The sequence below is a fragment of the Salminus brasiliensis genome, chromosome 5, assembly GCF_030463535.1.
Source record: "Salminus brasiliensis chromosome 5, fSalBra1.hap2, whole genome shotgun sequence".
NCBI lineage: Eukaryota > Metazoa > Chordata > Actinopteri > Characiformes > Bryconidae > Salminus > Salminus brasiliensis.
The window spans coordinates 16,633,115-16,654,195 of record NC_132882.1 but is presented as its reverse complement, the minus strand read 5'-3'; the positions used below and the strand labels follow the sequence as shown (position 1 = coordinate 16,654,195).

At 41.6% G+C, this 21,081-nt stretch overlaps 1 protein-coding gene across 3 annotated transcripts in view; it reads left to right on the top strand.

Annotated features, from left to right (window-relative positions):
- Positions 1–18,023, top strand: part of snrka (SNF related kinase a) — a 37,046-nt gene extending 19,023 nt beyond the window's left edge. For all 3 annotated transcript variants that reach the window (XM_072679666.1, XM_072679665.1, XM_072679664.1), the window contains 3 exons: positions 10,161–10,373; positions 12,658–12,792; positions 14,135–18,023. In XM_072679666.1, coding sequence (XP_072535767.1) covers positions 10,161–10,373; positions 12,658–12,792; positions 14,135–15,482 — 1,696 coding nt within the window. In that variant the 3' untranslated portion in view covers positions 15,483–18,023. The remainder of the gene's footprint in view (positions 1–10,160; positions 10,374–12,657; positions 12,793–14,134) is intronic.
- Positions 18,024–21,081: the final 3,058 nt, after the last annotated feature.

Here is a 21,081-nt window from a genome sequence, read left to right as displayed (position 1 = left end):
TATTCTGTACCGCCAGCCATATTATCCTGAACAGATTCAAGGCTGAACTGACAACACTGCATGTTCCCTCCACTTTGCAAACATTTTAGAGCTGAATGTGATGGGCTGAGCAGGGGCTTTCAAAATCATTGAAATTTAAAATGCTCCATGGCACCAAATCTGGACACTCTGCAAAGTCTCAAACTGGTTTGATTCTAGGGGTATTTGGCTTGTACGTACTGTGGAACTATTTAACATATATGGAACCAGTTTTTATTTATTTATTTTTAATACATATTCTATAAAGATCTGCAAAATATTTTCCACCAATCCTTTGACCTAACAGAGAATCATTTCTGCATCTTAATTCTGCACCCTTTTCATATTGCTCTGCCGTGACGTAGACTACCCTGTTTCTTTGCTTGATGTTTCTGCTTTGGTTTCACATCAGCAGAGGTGCAGCACCAGTGGTTAAGCAGAACATCAGCAGACTCCTCATTGACAAACATTGGGTCCATGTTGCTAGCAGTAAGAAGTAGAAAATATACTTTTATTTTTCTATTTTTTGACAGAGAAATGTCTCTATTTTGAAATTGTTTAGACAAACATTTTAATGTTGTTAACATTGCTGAACTGCAACAGCGCCATGAAATTTTATTGATGAGAACAATGCAGGGAAAGTGGTGTTTGTACAATTCTGAAGTGACCATGCACAACTTAGTGTGTCATGTTTTTGTTGCGTAGCGCGTCAGAAGTCTTCTGTTGTAATGTTGAACGAAAAGGACAACTTGCGCAATTATTTCAGCATAGGCTGTTCTGGTCCTTTTTAAAATGAAAGTGCATTTCAGTATTTCTTGAACAACAGGAATAAGTTATGAAATGGTACATTATTCAATCTAATTATTTTATGTCAAGAAAATCTATATCTGTGAGGATTTGTCGTTTGATCATCCCGTTATTCCAGACATTTAATTTTATTAGAAATATAGCATTTTTGAGGTTCTCCACAAAGTACATAAGTACAAAATGCCATAGCGTCTTATTTAGCTTCTGACTAAATCCTGTGGGAGTAGACACCAGCTATTTCTGTGGTTTCCAACAGCTCTCCCCATCAGCAGTCAGGCTTGACTGATTCAGTCGTTTGTGCTCCTTGAACAGCAAGTTCCCTCTCTCGCTTTAATGTTTACAACTGTGGCCTTCCCTGGCCATGCTTATTTCAGTTCAAGTTCAGAGCTATGTTTGGCCAGCCAAAACAAAAAGGACTTTTTGAGATATTGATGCAGATTTCCCCTTTCGTTACTAGGAAGATGTTATGAAATCATGGTGTTGTAAATAGTTGGCTTGCTGTGAATTGAGGAAGTATGTGACGTTGGGTCTCAGTTGATTACCACTGTAAAAAAAGTGGTATCACATCACATCCTAAAGTAAAACCAGAGGACCAATTTAAATGAGTTGATGATCCAGTGTGTAAAAACAATACAATTTTAACCAGTCGGATTCTGTAGCAGATCTAGGCTAAATTAATACTGAAATGCTTGTAATGAAACAAGACACCTGATATTGAAATTAAATTATAACGTCCTGTGAGAACAGTAGTTGTACAGGCTGTAATCAAAAACTCTATGTAAGTAGATGGACTTTTTTACGTTTATTAACTTAGTTTGTCATATCATTTAACATGCACTAGCCTCACATTTCATTTTTGTAGTATTTAATGATACTAAATTAAAACAAGATTTTTTTTTTTTTTTTTTTTTTTTTTTTTTGTAAATCATACAGTTGATTCTTTACATGGGATAGTAGTTCATGTAGAGTATTATGCATGGAAGCCTATATTTTATGTTTCAAGAAAACAAAAAAAGCACTTAAGGGTTTAGTATTGATATTGGCATTAGAAAAGTAATAAAATAGGGTCATATGATCTCTAGAATCATTGATCTGGTTTCAGATGAGTGGCAGATGTATTGTGGCTTTGGCTGCTGTTTCTCAGAGCTGCTGTTTCCCTGAGGATGATACCTAACCTCGTACTGGAGTCGCTCCAGGGAACAGCACTGCAGATGACCACCTCAACTCCCTGTGGCCTCACTTAATGAGTGAATTGTTTGCCAAACGTGACCACTAAAAGTCTGGTTGAATACTAGAGCTACAGCACTTCTATTGTGGACAGGGAAAACACATTTATAGATAGACAATGAACCAAATATTGTAGATAGATCTGGGGTACTGCCCTGTAAGACTGTGATGTTTTTAGTTACACCGGTATTTCAGCTGTTTGGGATATACAGATGAGAAACCGTCAGCCAGTCAATTGGGCCGCCTCTTTTGCCAGTGTCCGTGAATAATCAGGGCCTGATTAGTTAGTACGTGCTGTACAGCCGGAGCCGTATTCATATTACAGCAGTGCTTGATAGTTTCATTCATTTAATATGCACTTGGAGGCTTTTAGCCCGAGTTATTTGCCCCCAATTGACTTGTTTTAAATGGGGAGGAAATTGTAACAGAATTGTAGAGCACACTTGTGCAGTAACCCCTGAAGTGTGAGCTGTCAGCCACACTGTGTCAATGCCATTTATGGACTTTCAGAGGCTGTGATGCCTGGAAAGTCTGTCCCCAGATGACATATGTCCATCAACCGGGTGTGCTATTGTGCCCTGCCCCCCTTTTTAAAAGTTATTTAGCCAAACAGCTTTAAGAAGTTCTACAGTCTGGTACAGCCGTGATTTAAGCACTTCTCTTTCACTTCTCTATTTCCCCCTCTACAACCCTTTCCTTCCTGGGTATCTTGTAATGGTGGTCATAATGCAGAAGACGTAACATTAGCCCTGTAAAGTATTAAGGCATTCTTTGTAATATTACTTGTACTTTCTATGGTAACTTTATATAAGAAATTATTTTATACAGGTGAGTGGACATTGGTTGTTTTGCATGTTAGTCAGACAGAAAGACTCCTCTTGATTGGGTTGTGTTTTGAAAGTGGCAGATTTTCTGGCCGACCTTGTTTGCTGAGGACTATTCAAAGTTAAGACTTTAGTTGAGGAGACCCATCAACTTAGGTCCTTCAGGTTGAGCATTTGAGAAGGATTGTGTGTTTTTTGTTTTTGTTTTTTGTTTTTTTTTGCAAAATGCAGGATTTTTGAAACAGAATTCTAACATAAGCAAATAACTTAAGCAAATTCATGTACACAGAGCTTGCATTTATCATTCAACAACATCGAACATGGCAAACCACTCAAAAAGAGTAAGTTGCAGGCAGTAAGTCCATTTACAGGTTAATTCAAAATGTTTTGTATATCTTTGATAAGCTTGTCATAACATGGGAAAGTGTGGCCACGCATCTGTCCTGTGTTTTTAAATAGGCCAGGCCCATCTTTCGTCTTGGACCTATTAGCTATTTGTGCAGGGAAAAGAGAGAGTATCTCTTTTACTGATTTAAATGCTTAAAAATATGTTCCTAAACCTTTGAACAAATAGTCAAATCTTTGTATCCAATTTGACTGACAGTCAGGTACAACCCTAGTGAACACTTCATTATTGCTTAGATGTGCACTAAGTCTCTAGCAAACAAAGTAGATAACATTGATAAATAAATAAATCCATAAAAGGAAAAAACAGGCAACTCCATGCCATTTTCATCCTTGGCCTTCAGTACATAATCTGGACCTTTCTTGCCACTTTCGTCTGAATTCTACCCTCCCAGTAGTCTCTTCAAACATTTGTGTTTAGCAAGTCTTAACTATCTGCTCATCGTGCTCTGTAGTGTATCTGTATGAAAGGTAGACATCAGACAGACACACCCAGGAGACTTATCTGAAAGCAGCAGCTCTATAACTGGCTTCACCACTGTGTCGATTTTAGTTGTGTAATATCTTTTCTCTGCAGGGCGTGTCCCCCCCTCCATCTTGAACTCCATAGGGCACTGCTGAAAATTCTTCCCATAATGCTTTTCTCCCAGTTCCCTTGCCCAGCAGTGTTTACTTTACTTTGGCATATGCAGTGTAAACTTCCTGCCAGTGGTTGTAGCAGTGATGCGCTTTTTCCTGCTCCAGCTGGATCAACCATCATGCATCTCAAGGAGAACCAGTGAGAACATTGTTACACTGTGGTCCTAGCTGTGTGGTTATCTCTCAAATCACACCCTCTTTCAACTAGTATTGGCTGCTCTGGGTCATGTTTCAGTGTTGTGGGAGAGAGGATGACGCTGACAGGCAAAGCTGCTCGCCATGTGGTTAATGGGAGTAGTGGCTGGCTTACTACCATTACCGAAGGCCCATCTGCTGTCTTTTCAGCAATGAAGGGATCGGCCAAATAGGGAAGGCCAGTACACACAAGAACCTTGATTTTTATTTTAGTTTTGAGTTGTGTATTACTTTGTGTCAAGCGACCAGTATTGCTTAACGGAAGCAGTAGCACATTTCACATTTACTGAATAGCTTTTTTGTGTACAGGCTGCAAATGGCTCAAATTTAGAAAGAAGTTTAAGGGGCATATATGGAACTTACTTCCCCTGCCCGCCCCCCTTATTTGAGTATCTCTACCCTAGTAATAATGGAAAGGATGAGGGGGAGGGGAGGTGAACAGTCCAGTCTTTTAAGGGAACAGCCACTCAAACCAGCCAGTATCATTAGAGCTGATTTAGGCCGAATGAAAAGGGTACAGTGGTGCTTGATCCTCGAGGTATTTCGACTAAACCAGGTCACAGACATTTCATTAAAACCCCAGGGAACTGTTATATTGTGGGGAAATGGATATATAGTATGTCTCAGTAAAAGGTGAGTGAAAAGGTGTAAGGTGTACATTTTTCTCTTCAAATCAGAATGTGTAAGCGAGGCCTGATCTGATAATATGATGGTGATGCCGTAAGGATGTTCTCAGAAGGTAAATAAATAATACAAAAAGGTTGCGTCTGCAATGTAGAGTGATTTTGCAGTGGATTATAGAAACAGAACATATCTGAAACTTTATAAAACCATTGCAGACACACTTTTACCAGGCGCTCAGAACCAAGTAGAGGCTTGCGCTAATGCTAATACACACATTACAGAAACCCAAGTAATGGATATTAAACACGCTGTAAAATGGTCATTTTAGGAATAGCTTCTACTAAACGAAGTAAATCAGTCCTGAATGCCTCATTATAGAAACTATTAGTACTTCTGTATTAATCGTCAGCACATCTTATCTAAAATGTGTGGCTGTATTATTTCTACAAACATAAAGATCAGATTCGTAGTGGCTGAGACTCATTAGGAGAGCCTGATAGGATTAAGGGGGGAAATAACCTGATTGAGACATCCCTAGTTTCAATCAATTCTGGACATTTGCCAGCTTTTATGATTACTTGTGATTTAAAAACACTGGAGAAATAAAAACACAAAGTGGCCTGAAATGGATGAGACAAAAAATTGAAAAAAAGTTGTTAGAATATAACCTTTGATACATTGTGACTACGTAATGGAACAGACCATGAACTGGTCCCAGTATGTTAAGAGTGGATGAAAATTCAATATCAATGGTATGGTAAATTCTCAATACAATGCATTTTTTTTACTTCAGCAAATTAGTGGCTTAATATGCACTTAATGTTAATATTAGTGTTTGCACAATGCATGTACTGTGTGTGTGCATTTTCAGGTTCAAGGTGACTTTCACATCATCTTTCAATTTATGTTGTATGTTAGAAAATGGCAGTGGTTCTACAGAGGTCTGCATACATACAGATTTTTTTTTTCATTTAGATTAGTCCAACAGAACAACTTCATTGCCTGCCACACTACCTTCTACTAAGAATCCTCTAAAATCACAAGACCATCTGAGCAAGATTACATGGATAACATAGGCCCTTCCTCCTCTCTGCCTAATTTGCCCTGACAGGATGCATCCAGATGCCCATTATAAATGTAATTTTGTAATACATATTGAACTCCTTACACCCTGAGGATATGGCAGTTATGACTATGCTGCTCAGATTAAATGTGATCCTCTAGTCCTCACTCAGTTCTCAGGAGTTTTCCTCTAGTGTAGTCCACACTCCGCTACTTTGATCCTGGCTGTCCATATGGTTTCACAGGGATGTTCAGATTGTAGGACTCCTGGGCTACTCTGTGGTGTTTATCGCTGTGGAAACTAATAAAAAGCTCTGTGTGTGTGTGTGTGTGTGTGTGTGTGTGTGTGTGTGTGTGTGTGTGTGTGTGTGTGTGTGTGTGTGTGTGTGTGTGTGTGCACGCGCACTTGGGGCAGAGGTTCCGCATTCCACCCGGGGCTCGCTGGTGGCCCCTGCAGCCTTTCCGCTTGAGGAGGATATATTTAGTTTTTACCTTGGAAAAGGGGAGGATAACATCCTCCTCTAGCTTCTGTTTTGGAGCCTAATTGTTTCAGGGGTTTTTTGTTTTGTTTTGTTTGTTTTTTTTTTTTTGCAACCCCCATATGCTTTAGAGACATGCAAATGATGTGTTCTAAACCTACATCAAACAATGTTCTGCTCAAAAAATGATCTAAACCTTATCCTCTAGGCCGTTCTCCAAGGTGGTGAGTGAGGGGGAAAGCCTACCCTCCTAAGCTGTAGCAGCCTGGCCCTGTGTTGGCTGGCTGGGTTGTACTGCCTGTGAGCATTTTAGAATGGAGTTGGAATCTTATCAGTGCTCTGTGGTGTGCTGTAGATAGGCACCGTGCTCAGCCTCTTGGGAGCTGACCGCTGACAGCAGTCTGGCAGGGCAGACAGAAGCTGGCTCTGATGCATGCACAGAAGCTCATCATTGCTGCTTTTCTCATATCACTGGGACTGTAAAGGTACAGTTCATGTTCTAAATGTTTTAATGTTATTAATCCGCTTCATTATTTCCTTTTATCTTACAAATTGCTAACCAGTGCTTTACTTCAGCATGCGCGGTAACCTCTATAGGGCTCATTTGTGCAAAGGCTGCTTTAGATATGAGCTTTAATTAAACATGCACAATAATGACAAGCCTTCCTGAACTTTGCCCGTAAAGCATATGGTCATTTCATCACACACCTGATATGGCTCTCATGCCGTGACCTTCAGTTAGTGGCGGTTTGTCAGTCAGGGTGGTGAAAGGAATTGTGAAAGTACACATTAAGGTGCTTAACCGAACTCTGGCTTATGCTGTTACTGTTAAAATATGGTCATGAATTGCCATCGAGTGATTGTCTGAAACCATCTAGCTCACTGCAGAAAAAATAACACTTCTCACTCTAGATGCAGTCGACATGACAAGACATGCTAGGTTAACATTGCTAACAGACACTAGACTTGGACTGTCACCAGTCTCATCGCTAAAATAAATACCTGCCTAAAAAAAAAAAAAAAAAAACTATCAGACCTCTCAAACTGCAAGTACACCTTTAGGGCTCTCCACATAGTCGAATAGTGGGATACCCTTTTTATATCATTTTAGCATAAACACATGCCCATGCTGTTTTACTAAATCCTGTTGTTTATGTAGCTTTTGGATCGATCTTTAAAGCAAATAAATGCCCAATTTTGCTTTGATTTACCAAGATGAGATTGCTGACAGTCGAAGTGCAGTATCTACAGAAGCACGCATCAGCTATCAAACATGTCTTGACTGATTTATTACATCTAGGGGTCGTGATGCTTCATTTCAATCCGTTTTTTCTCCAAATTAATCTTTTAAGAGAGTGACTTATCATATTTCTTGTGATATGCACAATTGCGTGGTTTGTCAGTTGTTGTCTTGCTGTTTTTTGGCGTGTACATAATGTTTTCTTCAATTTCGTGATTATTTATTTTGCTTGTCCTGCTAGATTGAGCTTAGACAGGCTTAATATTTTGGTTGAAAATGAAAATTCTGACCTCAGACTCTATTAGATAGATTTTGGATTACCTGACCCCACAATTTAGAACCAACAAAATATCATTGTATAATGATGTTTAGCGCTGGAGCAACTCATCAACATAGTCAACATCATTGATTATGGAAATACATTCATTTTGCATAGCGAACGCCAGCATATCGCAGAGCATTCCACTATAATACACCAGCTGAAAACATGGATTTCTCCAGAGAGCTAAAAAAAAAAAAAAACTCTCCCACAGGCATCTAAAGTGTGAATGTGCAATGTGGTAAACTTCGCAAAGTGGAGTTGGCTCATCACAGCAGTACAACTGCAGTGCACAAGCACTTAAAGCGCAAGTATCCTGGAGTGCTTTGTCAAGACAACAGCATAACCGCTCTATAAGTGTTGTCTTTATCGTTGGATGTCACGTCATTTCTGGCTAAATTATTTTAATCGACCACACAAGCACTAAAGAAAACCTTAAGAATTGGAAATAAATTATTAGACTAATTGATGAAAAGAAATAATTAAGTGGATGGTAAGTTTGATTTCACAACCTACATTTAACCCGATGTCAACTTCTGCTGACTGTGGTGGCCAGGTGTTGATATATTGTCCTTTTCAGTCTTCATCTGGCAAGCCTTTTCAAATGAAGGAATTTTAAAACCTGTGTATTAGGCAGATTAATTTCATCGCCTGCTAATTGCGCAACATTCTGTCTCATTAAATTACTATCTGTTTTTACACATTTGATTTGCATTTCAAATAGACACCATTGAGCAGTGACCCAGCCCTGCGTCTCTCCACCATGTGCAGCTCCTCAAACCGACGGCTCGCCTTTAGCTGATAAGCATAATTTGAGTAATACAGTGACCTCCTTTTTCTGACGGGCCACAGAAACGGCCAAGTGTGAATATAGCAGACATGGCTGTCATCTGCGGACTGCAGCAAGAGGCATCAAGCCTTTCAGAAAAGAAAATGCATTTTAGATAAAGCCCTTTTCTTCCAGCCACCGCACTGGTGGATGTCTCTTCAGCGCGGAGCAGAAATGGAACGCTTTTGCATGGCATGAATATTTTATTGGCAAATGTGTAAAAATTGATGTGGGCTGGCCTCTGAGTAAATTGTTGGCTGAGTTCTAGGTGCTGTCTTTTTTTTCCTTGTGCCAGATACTCTACTGGGGCTGTGTTATGGTGTCCTGAAACTGTTCGGTACGAGAACGCGAGGTGACTTGAATACAAAGCCTGGCTCACACGAAAAGATGTGAACCACACTCGCGTCTCTGTTTGACACTTGTACAGTTTGTGCAGTTATGTTCAAATTCTCTGCATACCAGAGCCAGCCATTCTGCCATGCCCTTAGAGCACATGGAAATAAGTGTTTGAGCAGCAGTACAACCTTATATAGGGAACAGAGTGTTATCTGATGAGCACTGAGAATGGTAGTAGAAACCTTCCTCTTGCAGGCCCCCTCTTAAGAACCATGGCTCAACCTGGCAGCTTAAGGTTAAACTCACAACAGAGCCAAGGACATGTACCCTGTACTCAAGATGTAATTTCTAATAACGATATGGTCAGTTTCTCATGATTGCTCGGACATTATTAGGCAAGATGAGAGGCTATATTTGAACCCTGCTATTTGGTGCCCCTGCCCCTGCTGATTACGGCATGATTATAGGACTTTAATGGCTACTGCTGTTGCCTGAGGAGTTGATGATCATGATTGTTCTTCAAATACCAAGGAAGGGGTTTCAGTGTGACCGCCTGCATACCTAATGTAGAACAAAATGCGTCATAGAGGAATGGCTAAATTAGCTGCTAAAATAAGCCCTATAAGAAGTGGCAATCAATGGTCGGCTGTTTGGCATTTGGAAGAATGTTGGTGGTTGGTAGTTTGCCTTTATACTTGTTTGTGTACTTTGAAGGGGACAGGAAAATTTCTCACCCAGTTCTCTCTCCATCTTTTCTCTTTTCCCCCTTGAGAGAATCTAGCCTCTTGCTTGTGGATAGCATACAGGCTGGCTGGTACTTAAGTGAAGCAACAGTGATTTTTGAAGCTGGAGCAGTAAACTGGCTGAACCTCAGCTGTGGCGCTTCTTCATGGAGGTTGGGCTGTAATTTGGCTGTGTGCGTGTGCTGAATGCTGATGCAGCCTGCTCTGAGGATGGCTCCATCTCTGTTCACATAGTCATGGGACCACCAGTCATTTTCTCTACTATAATACAGCTCTTACTTGCTTTTTTCTGGCTAACCATTACTAGGCCATTGATTCTGGTGAGAGTCACAATGGCTACAGGCATTATTCTGTAATGCTGACCTGTAATTGTTCTGATTGTCCCTTTTTTTTTTTCCTCTCACCCCCAACAGTCTGATAAACCGGATGCTGCAGAGAGACCCAAAGCGCAGAGCCTCTCTGGAGGAGATTGAAAGTCATGCGTGGCTGCAGGGTGTGGACCCTTCCCCGGCCACAAAGTTCAGCACACCTCTCGTGTCCCACAAGAACCTGTCTGAGGAAGAACACAACAGCATCATCCAGCGCATGGTGCTGGGAGACATTGCAGATCGCGAGACAATCATTGAGTAAGTGTTAATACATCATGAACCTGGTCACAACTCATAGTTGTTTGGTGTATTTTCTCTCTTATTCTGTACCACATGCTTCTCTACCATTAGTTTACACACTGCTTTTTTCCCCATTTGTTCACATCACAGTGATTAATATCGAGGTCTGTGAAAACAGGAAAACACCTTGGGCTAAATTATTGAGATTCATTCCGCCCACCTTTACAGTGCATCCTTAATCAACCAGGAAAAAAATCATCGTACTGACCTGGGAGTATTGTCAGGAAACATGCAAGCTGCAATACTGAATACACTAGATTTCCCTGTTGTTCTTCATGAGTGTAGTATTATTCACCCTACTCCTCAGAATCACATAACCCCACTGTCAGTGGTAGATGAAATGGTTTTAGCATCTTGTATAAGAGAGCCATGCACGGAAAATCTCCTGCTGGATGATGGTTAAGAGTGCACATCAGTCTCATCACATCAGTGATGTATCTTTTCTGCCAAACCCAGAAAACTGGGAAACCCCACTGCTAGAGACAGTCGATCCACCCTGAAGAATCCCTCAGAAGACTGCCAAGCACCTAAACACTAGTCTTGAGGGATTCATCCTGTGCAGTCTGTTTTAAGAATGCTTTGGTTGATTTATATGTTTGTACCTCGCTCTTTCCATCATGATGAGTAAGTCCCCAACATAATCTGTAAAGTCTTCAGTATGATCTGATGAGGGAGCTAACTGTGAGACTTCTATACAAGACTAGGTAATACAGTTTGGCTTTTAAAATAAATACACCATTCAAATCAAAACACTGCAACCAAACTCAAACTAAAAATGGTGCATTACTTTGGACAACATGTGCATCATGGACTGTTTGTTTATTTACGACCAGAATTCATCTCTTGTTTATATATATTTGTAGGATTTTAATTGTATTGATTACACAAGCATGGAAAAGGTTTCAAGCCTCTGTAAAATTTGGGAAAAATACAATCTTACTGGGGCTTGCTTTGTGCCTAGAGCGTTGGCACTAGAATAGAATATACTTTAGAATATAACTTCAAGAGTGCTTGGGTCTTTTTTTAATTGATTCCTTGCGGCTTGTTTGTTGTGAAGACTTCAAAGGCTAAAAAGAGAGATGGGCTTGATTTTGTGTTTTAGAAAACACTTTTACATTTACAGTAAAATGTAAAAAAGCTACTAATGAGAAGCTCCTATCAGGTTTCTAATAAATTGCACACATTGCTGACATGGATGTGCAAATGCATGTGCACACACTACAGTCCCTGTAGAGAAGTACTGCCAATAGAATAGGAGACTATGGAGCAGATAAACATGAACCTATTGCCTAATGCCAGGTGTGGGCTACAGCCGTATAAAGTCTCCCGGCATTGAGCTGTGTTCTCTGGAATGATGGTGCTTCATCCGGTACTTTTGATATGTGGTGGGGTGGTGATCATTCAACATCCTCACTGAATGCAACCCAAGCCTCACAGCAATGCTCCAAAATCTAGTAGAAAGCATTCACTCTGAAAGCTGTTACTCCAACTCCAACTCTAATACCCCTTTTTTAAGAAGAAACAACAAACAAGCAGGTATCCTAATACATTTGTTCATATAGTCTGATATGGGACTAATGTTTTCATAACATCAGAATTAAGGTGCAGGAATTAGTAATTGTAATATTGTCAAAACCTACCCAGCCTTACCTTTTCAATTTACTTCTGTGCACTATAAAGCATCTGAATTAACCCAAAAAGTGAAGACAGCATCTTTAACTGTCCTTTGCAAGGATGGCAGCTGGGAAAAGCTCTGAATGAAGGTTATGCCAGTAGATTTGCCCTTTTCAACTCTTTCCCAGAGATTATTGTTCTAGCGCGATTCTGTGGCTGCCGAGAGAGTCCATTTGTTTGTTCATTAACGTGTAATCCCTGAGAAGCGGAGAGGAGGGACTGCAAATGTGCTTGGATTGTGCTGAGCACTGGAGCCATGCCGAGGACATGCTAGCTGTAGCCAGCTCCATTAGATCAGCATGAGAGGGCTCACAGAAATCAATGCGGACTTGGCATGCTTTTTTATAATACCCTGCTATTTTAGTCACACAAGTTTGGGTAGAATATAGGATAGACCATCAGAAGCATTGTTATCCTTTTTGCCTGATTAATGCAGGGATTTCTTGCCCAGTGCATGAGTTTTATTGCTTGAGGTTTTATTGCTTGACCTCTCTCCCCATCATTTTATTTCCTCCCTCTCTCTTTAAATCGCTCTCCTAAATACGTTGTCTTTCTGCTCCCTCCCCAGAGCCCTGGAGACTAACAAGTACAACCACATCACAGCTACCTACTTTCTGCTTGCGGAGCGGATCCTACGGGAGAAGCAGGAGAAGGAGGTGCAGCCACGGTCCTCCAGCCCAAGCAACATCAAGGCCCACTTCAGGTACTGCAGCCTTAGCCCGTGGCCCTCTGCTGCAGCTTAGGGACTTATGAGTAAACCTGATAGTTCTTACTTTAAAAGGTTAGCTAAATACAGATCCTTTGGTTCACTGGAATTGACCACAACTGACTCAGATTACAGTGGCCTTCTTGCAGGTCTTGGATGTTTCCGTTGTTTCTAACAAGCTCTGTGGGAGATGTGTTGTTCTGTGGTCTCTGTAGATTAGGCTGTGAAACAAGAGAAAGACAAACGCTTAAAAGTGAGTAGTGCCTGTCCAGAGCAAAGTTTGACTATACTTTCTTTCACTGGCACATATTAGCTCAAGCTGTCCTGTCAAGAGGAGCGAGATTCAGTAATGGTCTCTGCTAGAGGCTGGTTCTGCTGGATGCCAGGCTTTCTGTCTCAGAGTGCGCTCTAAGGACAGTCAGCATCTTCTGTCTCTGCCACTGAGCCCTTTGCGGGGTGACAAATGTGTTTAAGGGCTGTGAAATTGGTTTGGACTGACCTAGAAAAGCAGTGATGCTGCTGCTGCTATCTAGAAGCAGAGGAGAGAGAAGGGGATGCACATAAAAAAGGATCGGCTCCATCCATCTCATTATGTAATTCTGAAACCTACTTCTTCAGTATGGTGTTTTAAAGAGATCATGGAGAATGAGTACATAAAGAGCTGTTACCACAAAGCCTGAATTTAATTGGACTCCAGACGCACAAAAGGCTTCTGTTTGGATAGAGAAGTTGTTCTGAACAAGTGGCCTTTCATCCAGTCTTTGTATTGTTGCTCAGTATGGTCTCTGTACTGGAACACAACCGTGGTGCCCTGTTTGGCTTGTCGCCATATCAACACAAGGTTTGTGGAGTATTGTTGATAAAAGGTTTGACTGTGGTTATGACAACCTAGGAACACGTATGCCGAAGTAGGAACTATTCAGATGAGTCACTTCGCTTCAAGGCAATGCTGGTTCTTTTACTTGCGCAGATAAACTCATTACAACACGCATCTTTTTTTACTGAAGCAGAAGCAGGACATTGTCTGCAAGTCGTCCTGTGATTCACCATGCCCCTTTATTCAGTGGGTTGTTAAAAGCTTGGCAGCAGAATCAGGTCTGCCTTTTGTCAAGGACTGTCTCCATCAGAAAGGTTCATTTGTTTTCATATCGTTGCTCTGGTACTTTACCCTTTCAGCCATTTTTGGATATACCGATGTTGATGAGACTATTGTTATGGTTACCAGGAACAGCTTTCTGTACTTTAGATAACTGGACCAAGAAATGTCACAATTTGATTTTGCACTCCACAGATTGCCACCAAAACAGATTATTTATCTCTGTGTGCATTTACTTCACAGGCAATCCTGGCCGACAAAAATCGACATGCACCAGGACATCGAGGACAGTCTAGCGGCTTCGTCTATCTCTCATGCGGGAGGGCCGCAGTCCCCCGCCCGTAGCGCTGAGAACCTGCTGAACGGCCACCGCAGCAAGGGGCTTCTGGATCTGGGCCGACGGGAGGAGAGCAGTGAAGCATGTGGTGTGTCTGTGCCAGTCGGCCTCCCAACCTCTGTTCCTTCAAACCCTCTCAAGCCCGGCAGCGTGGCCTCATCAGCATCGGCCTCCGCCAAGCAACGCACTTGCCTTTTCCGGGTGGAGGAGGATGAGGAGGAAGAGGAGGAGCAGGAACCATCCCCACTTCCCACCCAGGTGATCCTGCGCCGTAAGCCACCGTCCATCACCAACCGGCTGACCTCGCGCAAGAGTGCCCCGGTGCTAAATCAGATCTTTGAGGAAGAGGGCGAGTCAGACGACGACTTCGACATGGACGAGAGCCTTCCGCCCAAGCTCAGCCGCCTCAAGATGAACATGGCATCTCCAGGCACGGCGCAGAAGCGCTATCACCGACGTAAGAGCCAGGGGCGTGGATCCAGCTGCTCCAGCTCAGAAACCAGCGACGATGACTCGGAAAGCCACCGGCGGCGCCTGGACAAAGAATCCGGCTTCACGTACAGCTGGAACCGCAGGGACAGCAGCGAGGGACCTCCGGGAAACTCTGGAGGCAATGGCGGGGGTAGTAGTGGGGGGCAAAGCAAACCCCCAGGTGAGGGCAACTCTGGACCGGACAGAGGCAGCCCCCCTGGAGGCGGCGGAAGCAACAGTGGTGGTAATGGTGGGAGTGCAGGAGGTGGAGGAGGTGGTTCTAAAGGACAGGGAAGCCCCTCCAGCTGCTCCAGCGGCAGCAACAACCCCACATCTGGCTCTACGCGCAGCGCAGCCCGGAGTGCAGGAGAGCTGGTGGAGAGCCTAAAGCTCATGAGCCTGTGTTTAAGCTCACAGTTTCGCAGCTCAAGAGCAGGAGGGGGAGGAGGACGCTTCATTATTGACCCGCAAAGCCTCTCCAGCGTCAAAGTGCAAGAGAAGTCCTCTTGGAAGATGTGCATCGGCTCTAACAGCAGCCTGGACAAGGTGGCCATGCCGGGCCATGCTAGAAACGTCAGTGGCGGGTCGGTGGAGCATTACCCGGACCAAACAGCAGCCATGCTGAGCGGACTAGGCCTAGCCAAGGAGAACAACCTGAACTTGAAAAACAACGTGCTCCAGCTACCTCTGTGTGAAAAAACCATCTCCGTAAACATCCAGAGGAGCCCCAGGGACGGGCTGCTTTGTACATCTGCCCAGGCCAGCTGCTGCCAGGTCATATGATGGCAGGTCGCATGACTGGTCCTCGTAGCAGATTGCTCCTATCGCCATATTTGTAGCATAATGAGGACTTGAGTACTCTTCTAGTAGCTGTGTATGACCTTTCTTGACCCTCAGCAGACCTTTGAACCTGCCACCTGCCTTCTATGTTGTCTTAATCATTCTTACAACGTATTTATTGAGTTCCTTCCCTTTTTTTTTTTTTTTTTTTTTTTGACCTTTTTGGGTTTTATAAGGTTTATGCTGCTAGTTTCTGTGTTTTCGGGGTTTTTTTTGAGGAGGGTCCTTTTTTTTTTAGTCCCACTCAGCTTTTTACATTTCTCGACTTCCTGCTGTTGCTTCCCCCACCCTATCGTTTTCTTTTCTTTTGCCTTTTAATCTCCTGAAATAAGTGCTTAAGATGGAATAAATGGTTGGGCATTGGCCAGTCAGTCAAGCAGAAGTGTAGATTTCAATGAAATATTTAATAAAGACAAATGAATATGACAAAGTATGATTGAGTAGAAGATGCTAGTTAATGTGAGCACTTAGATCCCCTATAAGCATAAATTTATGTCCCAAACTAAAGAGCAAAGCATATTTTGATAATAATAATAATAAAGAAACAATAACCCCAGTTCTGATTACTCTCCATGCCTGATGTCTTAAACTATATGACCAGTTTACAACTCAGTGCTCAACGTGCTCATATGGAACACATGATTTGCTGATTTAAGTATACAGTGAATAGTGTATAATGCTGGTTTCTGTTTTGTTTGGTTTTTTTTGGGGGGGGGGTTTGTCATTCAGTTAGCAGGATTTATCATTTTAATTATTTTCACATCTGTTTTTTTATTTTTACTTTTAATTGGATATTTTCCAAAAAAACAACAACTAAAAAGTACTGACAGTCAGTCAGAAAATTGAGTTGTTTTGTGTAAGAATTAGAAGAGTATCCATGTAACTTGGATTTTATGCGAATTGTACTGGCAAATTCTTCTCCTGTGGTTCAGATGAATAAGCTTTAGTTTCCAAACATTAAAGTCTTAATGTTTTGCATATAGTGTAAAGTGACAGAAGTGTGATATTGGATTTGTAATTGCACTCTATGAAATCCCACCTGAATATATTTATTTTAAACACATCCAAAGAGGTTATGTTCAGATTAGTTCCATTTTTAACATTTTTTTTTTTTGCACGTGTGCATCCACCTGCATATAAGATGATCGAGTCAGAGTACTGCAGTACTACACAAGGCCCACTGGAATGGAGGAGGTAGACAGTAGATTGTATTGTATTGGTATTTAATGAAAACCATTAAGACACCAACGATCAAGTCCGTCTGTGTTCCTTTAGCCCCTATTCTAATTGCTTGTTCTATTCTAAGGTAAAGGTGAAAAATTAAGACCCGAATAATCCTCTTCACACTAGGAAATGAGTTCCTAACTGTTGTTAAGCTCTAAATCTCAGCCCAGCTGTTCTCACCTTGTTTTTTTTGTTTGTTTTTTTCTCTTTTTACTTTGGTTCCTTCTTTTGCAGTTCACACTTTTGTTACTGTATGAACCAGTCTCCAATTCTGACTGGCCTTAGAGATCTAATAGGGTATGTAAATATGTTTTAAAAGTTTATTTTGTTTGAAAGGACTGCTGATTTTTAAAATGCTGTGTTGAGTACAGGCATCGGGTCGGCTTTTGAGTTAAAGCTGTGCTGGTTTGTCACCTGGCAGCCTGGCTCCAGATATTCTTGAAACCTTAACGATCTTCTTGAGCATGGCCACTCTTTCAGGAAATACAGCGTCAGGAGTTGGCTTGTGAATGACCATCACCTGGTGTAGGGGGTGAGAGGAAAGCTATAAAGGGCCCATGCCGAACCAGAGCAGAGAGGGGTAGGGTAAGAGATTTTAAGGGCATTGGCAATAAGCTATAAGTTGCAGCTATTTGTAAATATACATATTTTTGTTTTATATTTCATAACATGTACAGCCTTAGAATGGCTCACTTGACCGAAAAAAAAGACTATCTTGAGTATTTTTGTTTTTCTTTTTAAACAATAAGGTCTGTAAATATAGATGTAAATATGGTGCTCTCTATAGAACTGCAGTGTTGGCCATCTGGTTCATAGCTGTAATATAGCCTTATTAGATATGAGTGTCTCAAAGAAATTTAGTAAAGTGGAAAAAAAAGAAAAGAAACCAGTGCTATATTCATAATGTCAGTCTCAGACTTTTGTCCTACCCTGATGTAAGCAGGTAAAATGACATGTGCATGTGTTGTACGTTTGACATAAATGATCCACGTACGTTGAGGGAAAAGAACCATCACAAAATGTTACTGGACCAAAACCATGTACTGACTTATAAAGAAGAAAACGACAGTTAAAAAAAACAATGAATAAATGTTCTGTTGTTGAAACTTGTCCTCAGAAGTTACATATAGCTATGGTAATGTCCAAAATTAAATGTTGTGGAAAATGTCTTTACATATTGGCTTCTGTTTTTTATTTATTTATTTTTTCACTACAGAAAATGCTGTTGGTACACAGTAAGGGCTATATAAGGCAAAACCAGAAATAAACAGGATGTTACATTTATGTAACCTTAATTACTCTTCTTTTTTTAGATACTGACAAGGTACTGTAGTTTCATTCGTTCTCAGCATCCTTGCTGGCAGTAACAAAAGCTTGGTGTGATTTTAATATTTCTCACCAGCATTCAATTTAAACAAGTATCGGAGGTATGAATTCTAAATATACAATCAATTCCACATTCTTGTTCTTACATCGGAGAGGTGATATTGTAGAGAAATAGGTTTTGATGAGGGTTGGACAGTTTGTTGGGTTTTTTTCCCCAAACAGGCACACCATACTTTACATGAACATGTTCTTTTATCACTGAAAGTTACACATGGAAATATCAAGTGCACATTACTTAACTACAGTTGACATACAGTCATCATGGACATGAACACCATGACAATATTGAGCTTTCAGTGACTTCTCTGACTGTGATTTCTGGGGCAGAGATGTATAACACATTTAATGGGAAAAACACCGGGTCAAACGTATACATACTCCCACTTAGATTATTCCTGCAGTGGGGCTGAGAGCTCCAAAATCTTAACCAAAGTCTTAACCTGCCAATGCCTTTTACCCTCTTGATCGTGTTCAGGATTGACTGCAACGGGTTGCTTCTCTGTACCCACATAAAAAGGATTTGTTTGACCGCACTTAATTGATTAACCAACACACAGCCCAATGGGGGAGATCTAAGTAACTCAGTGCAGATCTAAGAAGGATGGTTGTAGAGATTTAAGGCCTGTAAGAAGACCCAAACTGTCCCCCTCAGCGGAGACTAAATTGGTTCAATTAGTCAGGAACAACCCAAGAACCAGCAAGGAACAGGCCTGCCATGAACTGGAAGTTGCTGGAACACCAGGGTCACTGTCTACAGTTTAGCAGGTTTTACACAGACCTACACTGAGAGGGTGCCATGAAAGCTCAGAAGGTTTTATGATCAGATGTTTGGTCATGAGTTGGTTGGCCACAATGACCAGAGATATGTTTGGATGAATAAAAGTGAGACAAATAACTTCATGAACATTTTAACTGTGTGGTTGCATCATGCTATGGGGCTGTTTTGCTGCCAGTGACTGGAATAATATTGGAAGCTCTGAATTCCTCAGCAGAACCTCAAACCAGCAGCTAGATGGTTGAAATTTGGATACAATTGGGTTCCAAGACAACAGTGACCCCAAACATGGATATGGATAAACCAGGCAAAGATTAAGCTTTTGGAATGGCCTTCCAGAAGTCCTGACATCAACCTGTACCTAAAATACAACAAAATGAGTTGATCTCAACCAGTTCTGCAAAGAAGATTGGTCAAATATCCCAGCAGAATTCTGCCAGAAGCTTGTTGATGGCAAAGCATCTGGTTGAAGGTACAACTTCAGGGGATATTTAACCAACGATTACATGGGCTGTATGCATACGTTTACTTTAATTTGACCATGTTATTTCCAGAAAACAAAAAATTTAAAAACCCAATTACTGAAAATCCAATATTGCCATCCTATTCATGTCCATGATGAGTGTATATAAACTTCTGACCAGAGTTCTTTTCAGCAGTGTAGTGTATGATTTTAGTGTATGTTTAGTTGATACTTTTGACCAAACCAACTTCAGTTTAATTATAAGGGCAGTTGCTCTGGAGTGACTGGAGGATAAATGCTTCACATTATGATAGTAGCTGTAAGCTGGGATTTAACCAAAGACCTACTGAGTCATAGCCTTGGTTCTCTCTTTATCTGCTGAACTACCGCCACCCTGCAGAGCAAGACCTGTGTTCTTCACCTTGAGCAGCGTAAGGAGAGAAGTTACACCATAAAGTGGCGGCTCAACAGATACTGTTGAAAGGTCCTCTACTGTAATTTATTGCCAAGTATTGCTGGCAGGTATCTCAAGTAACCTAGCACCTTCCAGGGGCATCGGAGACTTGGACACGCTCTCTCTCACACACACACACACTCTGCAGTATGTTCCAGCTCGTCACTGTCCCCGCACACTATGAATAAATGACTGAGGCATTACTCTGTGTTGGGGCAGGCAGGGATAAGCTGTGCCCTAGTTAGAGCTGTCCTGCGCACTATGACAGCGATGACCTTTCACACTGCCCGATGCTGTGGTCAGTGGACCGTATGCGTGTGTGTGTGCGTTTCCAGTCTGATTCATCTCATAAGGCATCAGAGTGCTTAAGCACAGTGGATGAGTTTAGACTGTCCTTAAGTTTCCAGAGTTTGGGGATGCCAGCACTTTGTGTACCACCACGATACGTCTACCTCACCTAAAATGCACAGTGAAATATTAAGCTCATTAATGGGGTACTGAAAGATCCTTTCATTAGGTGGAAGGAACAAGGCAAAGGCTTTTGTTCTTGGACAGCCCAGACAGCGCTTCTCAATCCTCACTCCTGGTCCTGGAGTATCACTGCCCTGCATATCGCAGAGCTTTTTCTGCTTAAACACTCCCAGTTCACCTTAGGAAGGGCCTGTTAAAATTCATTTGTTGGATCAGGTGTGTTGGGAACAGGGGAACCTCTAAAATAAGCAGAGCAGTGGTTCTTCAGGACCAGGCATGACAATCTCTGCAATGATAATAACAATAAATGTTCCGTTTTGCTAGTATGGATCACGCCCTTAAAGGCTGTTACGGGGAGGTGAACTCTTAAAGACTACTGGGCTGGAGTTCAGGGCAGCTTCACAGGAAAGCTGAGCCCCCCTGTGGTTGAGGTGGGCTTGGAGAAGAAGGGAGGAGACAGGGTGGACGTGAGTTCGTCACGAAGGTGAAGTGAGTAGCAGTGGGTATATACAGGGCCAAGAAGGAGGAACTTAGGGTGTGGTCTTTCTCTCAACATTTACTTATGTCATGACTCCACAGTTCCTTTCATAGTCCTAAATTTCCGTTATAAATTAAATTAATAATACAGTATATACCAGAATTAGAATATATTATAAGAATGACATACATATGTTTAAAATGGACAATTAGATGCCATACCACTGAAGGATCGGTCACCTATAGCGGTTTTGCAGTCAGCAAATGGAAAAATAAAGGAGGACTACATCAG